This window comes from Hyperoodon ampullatus, assembly GCF_949752795.1.
Source record: "Hyperoodon ampullatus genome assembly, chromosome: 11".
Taxonomy (NCBI): Eukaryota; Metazoa; Chordata; class Mammalia; order Artiodactyla; family Ziphiidae; genus Hyperoodon; species Hyperoodon ampullatus.
This window is the reverse complement of record NC_136924.1, coordinates 52,526,290-52,545,153: the sequence shown is the minus strand read 5'-3', so window position 1 is coordinate 52,545,153 and position 18,864 is coordinate 52,526,290. Positions and strand designations below refer to the sequence as shown.

The 18,864-nt window shown below is 36.3% G+C and overlaps 1 protein-coding gene across 1 annotated transcript in view; it reads left to right on the top strand.

The window, feature by feature from the left end:
• Positions 1 to 7,902: 7,902 nt before the first annotated feature.
• The window catches only part of SCAF11 (SR-related CTD associated factor 11), a 50,082-nt gene continuing 39,120 nt past the window's right edge, over positions 7,903 to 18,864 (top strand). Inside the window, exons 1-3 of the mRNA XM_079714152.1 lie at positions 7,903 to 7,958; positions 14,858 to 14,939; positions 17,417 to 17,574. Coding sequence (XP_079570278.1) covers positions 14,879 to 14,939; positions 17,417 to 17,574 — 219 coding nt within the window. The 5' untranslated portion in view covers positions 7,903 to 7,958; positions 14,858 to 14,878. The remainder of the gene's footprint in view (positions 7,959 to 14,857; positions 14,940 to 17,416; positions 17,575 to 18,864) is intronic.

Sequence of the window (18,864 nt, the reverse complement as noted above, 5' to 3'; positions counted from 1 at the left end):
GCCTGATACTAGCATGAAAAAGTGTTGGGTTTTTTTTTTTTTTGCTTTTTTTAAAAGTAAGTTTTCATGGTGTGTAATAACATTTCTAGGTTAGAATAGTAGTGTATCATAGGAGTAGGATTGTGAAATGCCTCTTTAAATTATGTGTGAAAAATTCATTTGAGAACACATTCATCATATACTTACATAACATAATAAAATTGTGTTTATCTCTGAGATAGCTACCTAGGTTGAGTTTAAGAAATTCTGATAATAGGCATAGCTAGAGTAAAGAGAGAGTGGATGTGCTGTGTACTATACAAAACAGTTGCTCCCCCCTCCCCCCGTATTAGTTTCACTGTAGCAACTTGTACCAATTTGGAAGGGCTTAGTACAAAGGAAGTGACATTTCTTGAGGATCCAGTCAAAGAATGACATTTAACATCTGTGCAAAAAAGAGACTGATTTCTAGAGTTGAAATTCTATAATGTAAGTTTTTAAAATCTTGTTTAAACAGAACAGAGCAATATTTCAGAAGCAGTGTTTTGAACCTTGTCCTTTCCCCCCCACTGCTATAGATGAAATTCATTTCCATTCCTCTGTAACAAGCATTTGTGTACGGTATTTTATTGTGTTTTTTCTCTCCTTTAATTCTTAGGATTTGTTTATTTGCGAATGTTTCCTGTGCCTTTCATAATTTTCCCATCTCCTTTTTTGGGAGGTAGGTAGACGGGGATTACCATTTAAATTCAGGAATCTGTCTAAGGTAGATTAAAGGTTAAATTAAAGAAATGGTCTATAATTTTCCTGTTTGGGGTTAGAAGAACAGTATAAAAAGACTCCAGTTCTTTCTCTACTTCCTTGTTTCCTTCCAGGATCCCCTTTCCTCTTGGTTATTCTGCCCACATATGAGGGTACATTGCTCTTGATCCTAAGGGCTCCTGTAGTCCTCTGGGGAGGTTTGTTGTGAGGTGAGTCTTTTAACACCTCATTGTTCTTTTTGCTTTTTTGTCTCTAGTAGGCATAAGGTTTAATCTTCTAAATGTAAACTCTACTTTTCCAGACTTGTAACTCTTGCCTTCAGCAGACCTGTAATAAATGTTGAGGAATGGGTGATGGAAAGAAACAAAAATGTAAGAGCTTTAGGTTTGCCTTTATCATTTAAATTAGTGCTTTAGTAAATGGGGTTGAGAAAATGGAGGTGAGAATCTCAAGGACAAATGAAGATTACATAATCACTTCCTTCTTCTATTCCCTCCATACCTTAGGCAGGGGTGGGATTTATTAGAGAAGAATTGCATAAATATATATTGAAATTATTAGGGTACATATAACATGCTGCTGTTCTATAATTGTTTCTCATTTGGAGAAATAGTGGAAGCCTGTCATATTATTATGGTATCTTTTTTTTTTAATTTTATTTATTTATTTATGGTTGTGTTGGGTCTTCGTTTCTGTGCGAGGGCTTTCTCTAATTGTGGCAAGTGGGGGCCACTCCTCATCGCGGTGTGCGGGCCTCTCACTATCGCAGCCTCTCGTTGCGGAGCACAGGCTCCAGACGCGCAGGCTCAGTAATTGTGGCTCACGGGGCCAGCTGCTCCGTGGCATGTGGGATCTTCCCAGACCAGGGCTCGAACCCGTGTGCCCTGCATTGGCAGGCGGACTCTCAACCACTGCACCACCAGGGAAGCCCCCTATTATGGTATCTTTATCAAACTCTTTATGGTTAAACTATCCAAGCATGTAGAAGGCACTCATTTTTCTTTTTTAATTAAAGTACTGTATTGTAGGAATAATCTTCTCATAGAGTGGACAACTATCACATAAGAGTAACCCAACTGGGAGCCATCTATAGTGCCTGTCTTCCCCCATACAATGAAAAACCTGCTAGATCTATACCATCAGTAGGGTCTTAGAACGGATCTCTTTTTATAGTTCTGTCTTAGAATTTAGTGGGGTTGTGAAGTTGTGTCTGTTGCTTTTAATCTCTGTGTCTCCCCAAGCAATAGGTATGTGTTGTCTGTGAGACCTTTCAGTGCTACAGAAATACAGGAACCCTCAGATACCTCCTCTCAAGCTCAAATGTGGTGATGTAATTTGGGTGGTCTCTGTGTTGGTGATAAAGACTGAGAGTATGAGTGAAGTCGTCAGTGAAAAAGTACCTTTGTTGAGAAAGTTGATTTATATTCTAGCCCATGATTGCTCTCTCATGTTAGTCTTTATTTTTAAAAACATTTTAACATTTATTAACATATAGTAAAATTGACCTTTTTGGAGTATGTAGTTCTGTGAACTTTAATACACATATAGATTTTTATTACTACCACCAGAGTCAGGATTCAGAATGGTTCCCAGAAAACTCCCTTGTGCTATCTTTGTAGTCTAACCTTCCCCTGACCCAGGCAGCCACTGATAATGGTTCTTCATTACTACAGTTTTGACTTTTTGAGAATGTCCTATAAATGCAGTTATGTATCAGTAGTAGGTAATCTTTTGAGAGTGGCTTCTTTCACTCAGTATATTGCCTTTAAGATTCATGTAAGTTGTTGAGTAAAACACCAGTTCATTTCTTTTCCTGGCTGAGTAGTATTCCACTGTATGGATGAACGTATCATAGATTGTTTATTTTGATGAAATCTAGTATATCAGTTTGTTCTTTTCTTGTACTGTTTTTGTCTGGTTTTGGTATCATGGTAATGCTGGATTCATAAAATGAATTGGGAAGTATTTATCTTCCAAACTCTGGAAGAGATTGTGTTATTGAAATGTTTAGTAAAATTCACCAGGGAAATTGTCTGGGGCTAGAGGTTTCTTTTTTGGAAGACTTTTAACTACAAATTCAGGTTCTTTAAATAGTACCGGGCTATTCAGTGCTATTCTACTTAATTAGTCTTGCTAGAGGTTTCAGTTTTATTGATCTTTTCAAAGGATGAGCTTTTGGTTTTATTGATTTTTTTTTCAGTTTCATTTCACATTTATTCTTTAAGGATAATTTCACTAGCTTGAAGATTTTAGGTTTTTAAAGTTCTTTTCCATTTTAAACTAAGAATGTTGTTTCACTTCCTTCTGGCCTGTGTCATTTCTGATGAGAAATCAGTAGTTATTCAAATCATTAACCTATCTTCCCCACATAGTAATGTATTCTTATTTCAATCTACTTGTAAGATTTTTTTCCTTTGTAATTTTCGGCAGTTTGTGACGTGTCTAGGAATGAATTAAATTGGAACTATCCTGTGTGAGGTTTATGAGCTCCTTGAATGTAGAGGTTTATGTCTTTCAACAAATTTGGGGAGTTTCCAGCCATTATTTCTTATTATTACTCTCCTTTCCTCCCCTTCTTGAGCTCTTGACAAGAATGTTAGGGTTTTGGCATTGTTCCACAGTTTCCTGAGGCACTAATGATTTTTTTTCCCTATGTCTTTCTCTCTGTCGTTTAGATTGGGTAATTTCCGTTGCTCTGTCTTCCAAGTTCACTGACTTTCCATTCTGCTATTGAGTCTGTGCAGTGTACTTTCTATTTCAGTTATTGCGTTTTTCAGTTCTAAAATTTCCATTTGGCGGCACTTTATTTCTTTGCTGTGATTTTCTAGCTTTCCATTTGTTTCAAGAGTATTTGATTTTGCTTGTTGGAACATTTTTATTACCTGCTTTAAATCTTTGTCAGACAATTCACCCAATGCTGTAATATCTGTGTCTTCATGGTGTTGGGTTCTGTGGGTTGTCTTTTCCCATGAGTCTTTGAGATTTTCCTGGTTCTCTGTATGCCAAGTAATTTTGGACGTTTTGAACAACTTAACAGGTTACTGTCTCAAGCTCTTTCCTCTCTGTTATATCCATGGTATTTTCTAGATCCCTGGAACACCCCCCCACCCCACCCCACACACACTTTTCTGTCTTCTGGCTAGAAAGCTCAGTCTTTGTTTACTCCACTGTGCTGTATACTTTCCACAGTTGCATCTGGAGCCAAATGATAGGAAGACAGGAGAAAAATCAATGAGATTAGCCCAGAGTTTCTTCAGTCAGCGAGTATGGTACCTTTCCCTTAGAGTTTTAGGCTTCTGCTGACCCTGCTGCTGTCACTGTTGCAGCCATCGCCACCACAGGATTGCTTGGGAACTGGGGCATGGGGAATGAAGAACAGAAAGAAAAAAAAAGATTTCCTTCACTCTTGAGTATTGGGAGGCCCCGTTCCTACTCATTGGGCAGAGCTAGATGGCTTTTCTTAGAGTGCTAGCCTGCGCGCTCTCGCTCTCGCTCTCTCTCGCTCTCTCGCTAGTGGTCACTTTATAGGTTTCAGGCTTCATGAAGCCCAGGCTGGAGGGAAAATTGGATGGGGAAGAAATTATAAACACACTACCAGTTTGATAATATATCAGATTTTGAGCTCTTCCCCAATCTACCTGTTACTGCTTACCTTTTAATTTTCAGTTAGCTGCTCCATTTATTCTGTCTAGGTTTTATAGTTTCATTCAGTGAGATTAACAAGGTAGAATGTGCTTATTCCATTTTACACAGAATGGAAACTTCCCAGTCTCACTTATTATCTGTTTTAGAATGTCATGGCAACTTGAATCTCCTTATTTTGTAGTTAAATATGGTTTGTCAATGATATCTTATTTTTTTCAACATATATATGATCCTGCCATGTATAACAGTGCAAGTTTTGTCAAGGAGATGATGCTACATTAAGTGTAGAAGGAAATGGGAACATTAATTTTTCTTTTAGAGTAATAGCATAGTTTTCATGAACTCTTACCAAAATTATATTACATTTGAAAAACTGTTTTCCTATTTTCAGTTTAATCTATGTTCTCTGCCTGAGGATTTCTGGCTTGCCTTCCACCTTGGAAATGTTTTAGTTTTTATTCATTTTAACCTTTTTAAAAAATGATTCGTTTCAATAATTAGGTTATTGCTCATCATAGAGCATAGTATGAGGTCACATCCTTCATATTAGTGGAGTCTTTCGGCACTCACTTCCTGTTGCAGACACTGTAAGAATGTTAGAGACGTTCTGAAGGCATGTCTTTACTTCCTGGATTGATATATGAAGCTGGTTTTATTATAAGACCTATAAATGTGGGTGACTTCAGGTTCTTTATTTTCAGTTTACCTGGTAAACTACAAGACATAGGGTTATCTGTTCATCAGTGAATGGTGCTGAGAAAACAAGCCTTTTATTGGATCTAGGTCCAGAATGAAGGAGTTGAGTATGAAAAGATTCCTCGAAATTGCTACTGTTGATCAACTGCTGACAAGCAACCAAATCACTGATAACCCTGTCAAAAACTGAACTAGATAGAAAGTATTTCCAGGGCCTGATATGCAATAGTAACTGAAAGCAGAGCATGTGTCTTAGTCTGTTTGGGTTGCTATAACAAAATACCAAAACTGCATGGCTTGTAAAGAACGAAATTGGGACTTCCCTGGTGGCGCGGTGGTTAAGAATCCACCTGCCAATGCAGGGGACACGTGTTCGAGCCCTGTTCTGGGAAGATCCCACATGCCACGGAGCAACTAAGCCTGTGTGCCACAACTACTGAGCCTGCACTCTAGAGCCTGCGAGCCACAACTACTGAGCCCGTGTGCCTAGAGCCCATGCTCCACAACAAGAGAAGCCACTACAATGAGAAGCATGTGCACTGCAACAAAGAGTAGCCCCCGCTCACTGCAACTAGAGAAAGCCTGCACACAACAACGAAGACCCAACACAGCCAAAAATGAATAAATTAAAAAAAAAGAATGAAATTATTTCTAGAGGCTAAAAGTTCAGGATCAGGGTGCTAGCTTGGTTGGGTGAGGGCCCTCTTCCAGGTCTCAGACTTTCCCTTGAATCCTCACATGGTGGAAGGGATTAGGGATCTTTTTGGAGCCTCTTTTATAAGGCAGTAATCCCTTTCATGAGGGTTCCACCCTCTTAAGTATATCCCAAAGGCCTCCCTTACCAATAATACCATCACCTTTAGGGATAAGGATTTCACCATGAATTTTGGGGGGATATAAACATTAAGACCATAGCAGTGTGTAAATGAATCCAATAAAACAAAAATTGATTGAGTTTTATATCCATTTCAGTTTTACTGTTGGTTGGTATTTATAAAGTTGGGGTGAAATTGAAAGTATTGGCAGGAATGAAAATTTTGTTGCTGTTTTTGTAAAGAGATATCCTAATTTGTTGGTTCTCCATTGAATTATTTTCTGATTAAGAGTTTTATTTTTTTATTTTTTATTTATTTAAGAAGATGTTGGAGGTAGGAGTTTATTAATTAATTTATTTTTGCTGTGTTGGGTCTTCGTTTCTGTGCGAGGGCTTTCTCTAGTTGTGGCAAGCGGGGGCCACTCTTCATCGCGGTGCGTGGGCCTCTCACTATCACGGCCTCTCTTGTTGCGGAGCACAGGTTCCAGACGCGCAGGCTCAGTAGTTGTGGCTCATGGGCCTAGTTGCTCCGTGGCATGTGGGATCCTCCCAGACCAGGGCTCAAACCCGTGTCCCCTGCATTAGCAGGCAGATTCTCAACCACTGTGCCACCAGGGAAGCCCAGGAATTTTATTTTTAACTAAAAAAATTTGATGTTGAAAAAATATGTAACTTGTGATCATGAATAGAGAGAAATTGGTGTGTTGAAGGGCAAACACTTTATTAAAGACCTGTAAATTATTTTCTTTAATTCATTACATTCAGTTAGATATTAACATACTCAGATCATTGTATGAAAATGTACTACGTTATAAAATTTGAAGAAAGAGAAAAGATACTTTTCTCTATCTATATGTCTAAACATTAGTCTGAAAAGCTTTTTCTGGGGATAAAACTTTATTGTGTGGGATCAGATACAGTGTGTGTTTCATGTTTGCCTAATGGTCACTCCCATAGAGGAAGTGTAAAATAGTCAGAGAATCACCTTACCTGTTTGCATATATCCTTCATTTGTTTTAAAAATTAAAATCCTCACTATCATGTTTAAATTGACAGTTCCATTTTTGAGTCCTTTAAAGATGGAAATGCTATAATGGTTCAGAATAGTTGGGTGGGGGTAGAAAAATACATTTTAAATCTATTTGGTCTTCATTGGGAAGCCTTTTTTTACAAAGGCATATGTTGCAAGGATGCATTGGTGCTCATTGTGTGCTTCTATAATATCCTGTGCTTACCACCATTACAGCATCTGCTATACTCTGTTGTTAATTGATTTTCGTTTTTATCAGGTGTGTCAGTGCTTAAGGCCTAGTGGTACCTAGAAAATATGGAGCACTGACTAAATATTTAATAAATAAATAAATAGAAAATATGGAGCACTGACTAAATATTTAATAAATAAATAGAGAGGGAGGGAGGGAGAGAGAGAAAAAGAGAGAAAAAGAGAAGGAGGGAAAGAGGCAGGCTGTAGAAATGTGGGGAGTCCGGTGTGGGACCGGTTGAAAAAGAAGAGAAAAAAAAGAGAAAAGTGATTACTGGCTAAGGATACTAAAATCTGGAGTTCAGGAAGTAATTTAAATACTAGTAGTTGAATTTCTGGGCTCTTTAAATATCTTTTTCTATATCTTTTTCTAAATTGCTTTCTTAGGTGGTAAGCCTAAGTGTATTTGTTGGGGTAGATTTTCTTCTAATTCTCCATTTCTCTGTTTTCAGTCGGTTTTCTCCTATATGCTGAAATGTGTTTTCTTGTGCTTCTCCCTCCCTGAACAAAATGTTTTCATTATTGTTTGCTTCCAATACATATGTGTGTCTTCTTATCTGCAGGCATATAGTCACTCTGTCGAAATGTTTTATGTTCTAGATAAATTATACTCACATCTGGGGCCCTCTGTAATAAGTACTTCTTTATACTTTCCTAGTCTCCTTTTTTCTGTACCCAAGTTAAATAAGGGAGCAGCTAGGTGAAAATGAAATGAAATAGGACTAATTTTCATAATTCCCTCTCCAGAAAAGTTTGATGGAAAACCAATTACCTGACTGCTCGACCTGAAGAATCTTAAGGGTAAGAAGCCTTGTAAATATTTGTATACTTACTAAAACTAAATGACACTCTTAGGTACCACCTAGATAATTGTGGTTGGAGCTTCACTTAAACATGACCTCTTCTTTTTTGCTGGAGTTGCCATATGTTACGGCGTTTAGTGTTTTATTTCCTATATCTGTATAAAGCAGAAAATAGGATACAAAAATCCTAGGGCTATTTACTTTGTGAGTCCTAGATTTTGTGTCTTGCTTCAACATTTTTATTTCCAGATAAACAGGAATCTTGATAAATATTATCAATGTAGAATAAAGAACTTATTTATCTTTGTGTAAGTTCCGTTTGAAGAACTATTTGACAATTTAAATTTTGTAAACATTTTAGTCATATTCTTTCTATATGTGGATATTCTTTGAGTTACAGGAGTTTTTAAAATTTGTTCACTTGTTAATAATGAAAATCTGAGAGTCATACAGATTTATCAGTTTTAATCCTGTGATATACGTAAAATCCGTTTGGGGTGGGGAGGTATTCACGTGTTTGTGCATGTGTGCTAGTTGTTGAGTACTTTGTGCTAGTCTGAACACTTTAAATGGATTATGAGATTATGTAATTTGATTTTCATAATGACTGAAATGGTTACTGTTTTATCTCCATTTTATAGATGAGGAAACAGGCTTAAAGAAGTCACACTACTAGTAAGTGTCAGACTAGTTAATGTTTGAACCCAGGCAGTTTTTTTCTAAAACCAGTGCTAAAGGGACATTCCTTTCTGTACTGAAGAGTGCTGGTATTAAAGCTCCAGCACCAAACTTGCAGGCGAAGGATATTCTAAACAAAAACTTGTCAAAATAGCCCACTTGAAGCAAACAAGTCTCCTTGCAAAGTGTGGTAAGAGTGTTATGTGGTGGAAATCAGGTAGGAAAAAAATTAGAGGGACCATTCTGCAAGGGATTTAAAAATTAACAGTGACGTATTAGAAGCAGGAGGCAGTTGATTATGTAGCAAAGAAGTTGGAAAGGAAATAACTATGAAGCTGAAGGAGGTAATTGCCTTAACCTTACTCTGAAGCGAACAAGTTGAAAGCACTAGGGCAAATATCCATGATAGTTTAAGCCAGATTGATAAAATAAATGTAGATAAATCAACAAAATCACATAGCCTTCAGGGAATTTTTAAAGAAACTCAAGGACACCATTGCAGAACCATCGACCCAGACGTGTAATGAGAAGCTGTTGTGCCATAGTACAGGTTGAATAAAAATGTAAATAGATGCCTATACTTAGGAAAGCTTGAGGGGCCCTCTGCAGTGAAAGACTGAGCCACATCTCCAAACTAGGCAGCCTTCTATAGTCTTTAATAGGGTTGGCAAACGTTTTCTGAAAAGGGCCAGATCGTAATTATTTTAGGCTTTGCCAAGTATACAGTTTCTGTAGTAATTATTCAGCTTTGCCATTGTAGTGCAAAAGCAGCCATAGGCAATATATAAAGGAATGAGCATGGCTGTTCTTCAACAAAACTTTATTTACAGAAACAGCCAGTTTTTTGACCGCTGGCCTATAATAATGGATCTAATTCCAACCCCCACCCCCACTGCCGCCCCGACATCACTAACAAATAGCCTTGCTTATGGTTTTTTCAAGGGAAAATAAAAATAACATTCTTAGAGGGAGTATCAAATTTTTGAGTAGTTAATTGGCAGGCACTTAATGGTTTTAAGACTGGGATTGGGATGGAAGATGTGCATTAATAGTAATGGTTAACATTTGAATGCTTTTTATTGCTAGGCAGTGTCATAAGCACAGGTTTGCTTATGACAAAAATTACAACTTTTTTTTTTTTTTTTTTTTTTTTTTAAATTCTCAGCTAGTTAGGATAATGGGGTAAGATGGTGTGGTATGAATTTCCCCAAATGAAGAATTACACTCAACTATAGATCGTACAGGGGCATACTATGATTCTAAAATCAGCTAAGTTTGGGAGTTGGCTTTACTGTACATATGAATCTTGCACAAATCTTGATAAAGTGCAGATTCTTATTCACTAGTCTAGGGTGGTGCCTGAGGTATCTTTGTGGCAAGTTCCCAAGTGATATTGATACTGTCCTGAGTAAATATCAAGTGGAATAGTAACCTGTGACTATCGGAATATTTTTAAAAGTATTCTTCTATCTCAGCAATTCCATCATTCTAGTTACTCAAATCAAAATAATGTGGAATAATCCTGGAATTTTGCTCTAACACATATGCCGCATTTAGTCTGTGAGCAAATCCTGATGGCTGTGTTTTGAAAACTGCTGGAATCTGAGCACTTTTCAGTAACCTTGCTACTACTTTAGTACAAGCCACTGTCATCTCCCCCTCTAGATTATTGCAGTAGTCTGCTTGCTGGCCTCTGCTTTTCCGTTTGCTGCCTCCTCTGCCTTAAACCCCTTACTGGCTTATCACACTCAAAGAAGCCAATGTATTTACCTTAGCCTATAAGCTGTTACCTGATACCTGAAGAATAGCACCAGAACTAAAACAAATGTTAATGTAGGCTGAGTGGGAAGTTTTCCTTTTGTTCTTGACATTCTGTCTACTTTTATTGAGGTAGACTGTGATTGAATTAACCTTTTAAAAGTAACTCTAGTCCTGACTCAAATTTCCAATTTTTAACCTACTAAAACCTTTAAATTATTCTTGTATGTGTTAGTTTCTTATTTTCTGCTTGGGTTTTGAATCAAAGTATGGGCCTTTGCATTTCTCCTTATTTAATCTAATACAGAACTTTCCTAGGCAGTACATACCTTTAATGTAGAAACTCGCATGTGTACGTTATTTAACAAACTAATAGAAAAACTACTTCATGTACACATGGAAGAATCATAACGGATGAAATTGGGGATTTCTTGTGCCTAGATATTACAAAATATATTTGAATACTTCATTGCAATCACTTGTCTTGCATCAATTCAAGAAAGAATTCTAAGAGTTGATTTAAAAAATAATTTTACCTCATAAATTTGTTCCCCTTGACTAACAAATTAATTTCCTTTCCTCTGTTTCTCATTTTGTCTCTTGTAATCACCATTTTCCTAGTCCCCTAGGCCAAAATGATCTTTTACTCCTTCCTTTGTATTTATTTAGTCGCCAAATGTCAGAAATTCTTCAGCTCTTCAAAATTTCTTTCTTTTTTATTCACTACATAGCCAATTACTCTAACTATGCAAACATCTCTGCTTCCAATCTCTCCCTTCTATAATCCATTCTGTGTTTTGCAGGCAGATCATTCTTTTAAAAGATTCATTTACATTGCTTATATCATGTCAGTCTTCCTCAGAAGAATCTATAGGATTGACTCTAAACCTCTCAGTCAATCATTAGAGATCTGTCTATAATCTAGCCCTACTTCATTTATATTGCTCTGCTTATTACTCTCGTTACCCTCACTGTAATCTTTCAGATGAACTTCTTGGCTTACATGCCCATTCCTTCTCAGTATATACACACAGTTGCTCTTTCACCCACTGACTTTTTTTTTTTTTAACATCTTTATTGGAGTATAATTGCTTTACAGTGGCGTGTTAGTTTCTGCTTTATAACAAAGTGAATCAGTTATACATATACATATATTCCCCATATCTCTTGCCTCTTGCGTCTCCCTCCCTCCCACCCTCCCTATCCCACCCCTCTAGGTGGTCACAAAGCACCCAGCTGATCTCCCTGTGCTATGCAGCTGTTTCCCACTAGCTATCTGTTTTACATTTGGTAGTGTATATATGTCTATGCCAGTCTCTCACTTTGTCCCAGCTTACCCTTCCCCCTCCCCGTATCCTCAAGTCCATTCTCTAGTAGGTCTGCGTCTTTATTCCCGTCTTGCCCCTAGGTTCTTCATGACCATTTTTTTGTTTGTTTTTTAGATTCCATATATATGTGTTAGCATATGGTATTTGTTTTTCTCTTTTTGACTTACTTTACTCTGTATGACAGACTCTAGGTCCATCCGCCTCACTACAAATAACTCAATTTCGTTTCTTTTTATGGCTGAGTAATATTCCATTGTGTATATGTGCCACATCTTCTTTATCCATTCATTTGTTTATGGACACTTAGGTTGCTTCCATGTCCTGGCTACTGTAAATGTAGCTGCAGTGAACATTGTGGTACATGACTCTTTTTGAATTATGGTTTTCTCAGGGTATATGCCCAGTAGTGGGATTGCTGGGTCGTATGGTAGTTCTATTTGCAGTTTTTTAAGGAACCTCCATACTGTTCTCCATAGTGGCTATATCAACTTACATTCCCACCAACAGTGCAAAAGGGTTCCCTTTTCTCCACACCCTCTCCAGCATTTATTGTTTGTAGATTTTTTGATGGCCATTCTGACCGGTGTGAGATGATATCTTGGTGTTTTGATTTGCATTTCTCTAATGATTAATGATGTTGAGCATTCTTTCATGGGTTTTTTGGCAATTGGTATATCTTCTCTGGAGAAATGTCTATTTAGGTCTTCTGCCCATTTTTGGATTGGGTTGTTTGTTTTTTGATATTGAGCTGCTTGTAAATTTTGGAGATTAATCCTTTGTCTGTTGCTTCATTTGCAAATATCTTCTCCCATTCTGAGGGCTGTCTTTTCATCTTGTTTATGTTTTCCTTTGCTGTGCAAAAGCTTTTAAGTTTCATTAGGTCCCATTTGTTTATTTTTGTTTTTATTTCTATTTCTCTAGGAGGTGGGTCAAGAAAGATCTTGCTGTGATTTATGTGTCATAGAGTGTTCTGCCTATGTTTTCGTCTAAGAGTTTGATAGTGTCTGGCCTTACATTTAGGTCTTTAATCCATTTTGAGTTTATTTAGGTGTATGGCATTAAGGAGTGTTTTAGTTTCATTCTATTACATGTAGCTGTCCAATTTTCACAGCACCACTTATGAAGAGGCTGTTTTTTCTCCGTTGTATATTCTTGCCTCCTTTATCAAAGATAAGGTGACCATATGTGCGTGGGTTTATCTCTGGGCTTTGTATCCTGTTCCATTGATCTATATTTCTGTTTTTGTGCCAGTATCATACTGTCTTGATTACTGTAGCTTTGTAGTGTAGTCTGAAGTCAGGGAGCCTGATTCCTCCAGCTCTGTTTTTCTTTCTCAAGATTTCTTTGGCTATTCAGGGTCTTTTGTGTTTCCATACAAATTGTGAAATATTTTGTTCTAGTTCTGTGAAAAATGCCAGTGGTAGTTTGATAGGGATTGCATTGAATCTGTAGATTGCTTTGGGTAGTATAGTCATTTTCACAATGTTGATTCTTCCAATCCAAGAACATGGTATGTCTCTCCATCTGTTTGTATCATCTTTAATTTCTTTCATCAGTCTCTTATAATTTTCTGCATATAGGTATTTTGTCTCCTTAGGTAGGTTTATTCCTAGATATTTTATTCTTTTTGTTGCAGTGGTAAATGAGAGTGTTTTCTTAATTTCACTTTCAGATTTTTCATCATTAGTGTATAGGAATGCAACAGATTTCCGTGCATTAATTTTGTATCTTGCTACTTTACCAAATTCATTGATAAGCTCTAGTAGTTTACTGGTAGCATATTTAGGATTCTCTATGTATAGTATTATGTCATCTGCAAACAGTTGACAGTTTTACTTCTTCTTTTCCGATTTGGATTTCTTTTATTTCTTTTTCTTCTTGATTTCTGTGGCTAAAACTTCCAAAACTATGTTGATTAATAGAGGTGAGAGTGGGCAACCTTGTCTTTTTCCTGATCTTAGTGGAAATGGTTTCAGTTTTTCACCACTGAGGATGATGTTGGCTGTGGGTTTGTCATATATGGCTTTTATTATATTGAGGTAAGTTCCCTCCATGCCTCCTTGCTGGAGAGTTTTTATCGTAAACGGGTGTTGAATTTTGTCAAAACTTGCTCTGCATCTGTTGAGATGATCGTATGGTTTTTCTCCTTCAATTTGTTAATATGGTGTATCACATTGATTTGTGTATCTTGAAGAATCCTTGCATTCCTGGGATAAACCCCACTTGATCGTGGTGTATGATCCTTTTAATGTGCTGTTGGATTCTGTTTGCTAGTATTTTGTTGAGGATTTTTGCATCTGTGTTCATCAGTGATATTGGCCTGTAGTTTTCTTTCTTTGTGACATCTTTGTCTGGTTTTGGTATCAGGGTGATGGTGGCCTTGTAGAATTGAGTTTGGGAGTGTTCCTCCCTCTGCTATATTTTGGAAGAGTTTGAGAAGGAAAGGTGTTAGCTCTTCTCTAAATGTTTGATAGAATTTGCCTGTGTAGCCATCTGGTCCTGGGCTTTTGTTTGTTGGAAGATTTTTAATCACAGTTTCAATTTCAGTGCTTGTGATTGGTCTGTTCATATTTTGTGTTTCTTCCTGGTTCAGTCTCGTAGGGTTGTGCATTTCTAAGAATGTGTCCATTTCTTCTTGGTTGTCCATTTTATTGGCATATAGTTTCTTGTAGTAATCTCTTATGATCCTTTGTATTTCTGTAGTGTCGGTTGTTACACCCACTGACTCTTATTTGTCAGATTGGCCTAGCTAAATGCCTTTTATTCCTTCATACTGTTTTGCTCCTTAAATGTGTTAAGCTCCTTAACATATATAACCTATCAACTTCAATGAAAACTTCAGTCCAAATGGATCTCTTTTCTCTAAGCTCCAATTGTATTTATGTCTGTACCAAAAAATTTATCATTAGTCTTTGTTGCTTAATACTTATATAAGGCTTCTCCTTTCAGTAAGACAGTGCTTGGTGGCAAGGAGTATAAAAGTGTACTGGATTATCCAAAAAATTTACCGGCTTGGTTTGTATTGTGTTCTTTTATGTGTAAAATAATTTCTTACAGTTTGGTTTTTTTTAAAATATATATATTATTGGGACAAGGCAAACATAAAAATTCTCTATTATAATTCATCCTATAGGAAACCCTTTTTCAAGGAGAAATGAAGAAGAAAACTGTATATACCCTAAATGTGGGAGATCAGGACTATGAAGATATGGAAGGTAACTTAATTTTTATAAAGCTTGTGTGTTGAAAGCAAAAGTTAGTGTTTCCATACTGTTTGTTAACAAGGAGTTTTTTTGTATTTATTTTTGTTGTTCTTAAACTCTGAAATAAGTTGCCTAAATAAGAAGTGCACACCTTTTTTTTTTCCTCTTCTCATGTCTTAATTTCGATCAGTCAGTTTTTAGTTCATTGAGCTCTGCTCTTTTTCTTCTTAAGTTTTGCTCCCTACTGATTTAGGAATGACATTTTTCTGTTTGTTTTTATTGTTACTGTCCTTGGTTTTTTCTCCATTCCCTTCTTCCTGAAAAAAATCTCAAGTTCCTTTAGTGAAAGTCTGTTGGTGGTAAACTTAAGCTTTTGTATTTATTTTATCCTCTTCAAAACTGTTGAAAGATATACAATTCTGGATTGATAATTTTTTTTTTTGTCTCTTAGCACTTTGAAGATATTATTTAGCTGTTTTCTGGTTTTCTTTTCTTTTTTCTTTTTTTTAAAGAAGATGTTGAGGGTAGGAGTTTATTAATTAATTTATTTATTTTTGGCTGTGTTGGGTCTTTGTTTCTGTGCGAGGGCTTTCTCTAGTTGTGGCGAGCAGGGGCCACTCTTCATCGCGCTGTGTGGGCCTCTCACTGTCGCAACCTCTCCTGTTGCGGAGCACAGGCTCCAGACCCGCAGGCTCAGTAGTTGTGGCTCACGGGCCTAGTTGCTCTGTGGCATGTGGGATCCTCCCAGACCAGGGCTCGAACCCATGTCCCCTGCATTACCAGGCAGATTCTCAACCACTGTGCCACCAGGGAAGCCCCTGGTTTTCCTACTAGCTGTCAAGGAATTTCTTTTCAACCTAATTGTCATTCCCTTGTAGATGATCTGTCTTTTCCCTCTTTTTGCTTTTAAGATCTTGCTTTCATCTTTGATATTGTACAGTTTTGCTACTTTGTTTTTAAACATGGATTATTTTTATTACTCCTGTTTAGTATACCTTGTGTGTCCTTTATCTGTTGGATCATGTTTTTGTTTTATCATTTCCCAGCCATTACTGCTTCAACTATTGCCTGCCCTTTAGTCTCTTCTTCTGAACTTCAATTAATATGTTAGACTTTGTTCTGACCTCATTTCTCAACCTCTGTTTTTTTATCTCCTTGTCTGTCTCTTACAGTCTAGGTAGTTTCCTTGAGTTCTTCCAGTTCACAAATATTCTTTTCTTCTGGGTCTAATTGTTGTTCAGTTATTCTATGTAGTATTTAAAAGTTCTGATATTTGAAGCCAGTGGCATCTAAATAAATTTATAATAAATAAATATAATACATAAATATAAAAATAAATCTAAACACATTCATGTTTCTGCTGATTCTTACTCAAGACAACGTATTTTCTTCTGTTTGGTAAAGTTTGATTATGAGCTCATATTTGATCCGTTTAATGTGTGGAATCCTGAGGGCCTAAATTAGGTATGCTTTCCTTCAGAGGATTTGTATGTATTTGCTTTTTTTCTGAACCCATTCTGGGACCACTTTAGCCCCATTTGAGGGTCTTGGCTTAAGACTGGAATCTCCTAGGATCAGTTTCCCTACCTGGATTGGTCCTAAGGGTTAGTCTCCAGATCTGAACACTAGTATGGACATGTGTTTCCAGGGCAATGCCAGCTTTTCCATTTGCTTGGCATATAGTGGTCACATTTCAGCTGACCATTTCTCTATTTTTGTTTTGTTTTATGTTGAATCTTGGAGTTTCTTTTACTTTTGAGCCAGCTCTGCTTACTTCTTGTGTGTCGGTTACATTGCTGGTAGGTACTTAAATTAGTACAAACCCTAAGGGGTATAATTTGGCAGTATCTATTCATAATACAAATGTATGTACACGTTGGTCTAAGAATTCCATTTTTAAGAATTTATCCTGTAGGTACACTATTAAAAATGGGAAATGAAAAGTTTTTCATTGCAGCATTGTTTGTAATAGCCCAAGGTTGAAAACAGGTAAATGTCCCATCCATAGGTTGAAACAACAGAAAACACAGACTGCTGTGTATAGTGTTCTAGCATTTGTGTGAAGAAGGAGGTTTGAAAGAATATATATTAGGATTTGCTTGTCTGTGCATTCTATCTTGTCTCTGGTAGAACACAAAACAAACAACAGTTGTTACTTGTTGCATTGGGTGGAACTAGATAGATGGGAGTAGATTTGCTTGGGAGATTTGTCACTATAACCTTTTTTTACTTTTAAATATTTGAACTATGTGATTATTACCTATTTTTAAATTAATTCATGAAAAATTCTTTTCACTCCTCCCTTAAATTATAAATCAGTAAATGTTGGGGTTATTGTGCTCAAGGAGTTTGTTTCTTATAGTGTATCTAAGATCTAATTACTTTGTAGAAGGAGGGCCTTTTAGAGTATCTAGTCCATCATACTACCACAAACATAAGTCATTTGGTCTGGAGAAATTGAAAGCATATATCGTTGCTTTACTTTATAGGTGAAGAAAACAAAGATAATACTGCTACCACTGGTCTGTTGTACAGTGAAGCTGATAGATGTCCAATATGTCTCAGTTGCCTGTTAGAGAAGGAAATTGGTTTTCCAGAAAGCTGTAATCATGTCTTCTGCTTGACCTGTATTCTTAAATGGGCAGAGGTGAGTCTAAGTATTAAATGTTATTGTATTTTAGTTCCCTAGCATGATTTCATTCCACCTAGTCTAAAAACTTGATACTGCCTTTCATAAATTATTTCACAGTAATGTGTTTTCCTCCACTTAGGACAAACATCTTTGTATTGCTCAAATTTTGTTAGTATATTCCCTTCTAAATTTTTTATATTCAGCTTTTTGTTCTTTTATGATTAAAAAATTTTAAATGCATACCATTAAAAAAAAACCATGGGAATAACTGATTATTTTTTTTCTGGTAGAAATGCAGTGATTCATCTTCAGTGTACTTGACCCTCTTGTGATTCTATCTATTTACTACTAATAATAACACCTTCTCTCTGCTTTGTGTTTTATATTTTTCAGATAATTTTTACATAGATTATTAAATTTCTTCCTTATATCAGCCTGTGGGATAACCAGAACAGATATAACAGTGACTTTCCATTTTACAGATGTGGAAACTTGGATTTTGTGTTCTGTAACTTGGCCAAGGTCTCATAGCTTAAGAGACAGAAATAAATTTACAACTGCATTTTCTAGTTCCTGTGTTTCATTTATTTTGAACTAATTTCAAAGTTAGAGATATTATTGAGGTTCTTCATAGATAGTTAATGATTAAGAAACAGGAAAATTTGGTACTTTTAATGTATTATGTTGATTCAATTTGGGTCAAGTAGATCACGGTACTGTATATTGAATATTCATTATGAACCCCATTGTTAGAAATTGTGAAATAAAAATTTATACTGCTCATGCTATTTTCTGAGTTAGTAATTTGTCAGTGTGTAAAAATCAGTAAAGGAGATAAATCTTAAAAATGTTTTTAACATTAGCTGCATTCAAATTCTTTGTTGTCCTTATGCACATTGGAATTAATTGTCTATTACATAACTGGGGTTTTCAAAGTTCCGTGTCTTACTTATATTTCATCAATAGTATGAAAAAGAGAACATAACTGTGTACTGACTCTATGGCTAAGTTCTGGGAGGGGGAAGAAAAAGATTTGTTATACTAATTGAGTTCATAATAGTATACTTGGAAACAGTTCTAATTAGATAAAAGTCTAAACTGGTTTTTGGCAAGAAAGGACTAAGGATAGGTGAAAATGTATTCTTGGAAAAAATATTTTCAGTTTAATTTAATTATTTAATATAATTGTAAATCTCTGTGTGTTTGCAGGAGCATTGACTAATGAAATAAGAATGCATATTTTTCTCTGCCACCCAACTAATGATTTCATCTGTGTTGAATTTAGTGCACCGTGGTTTGCTTTGT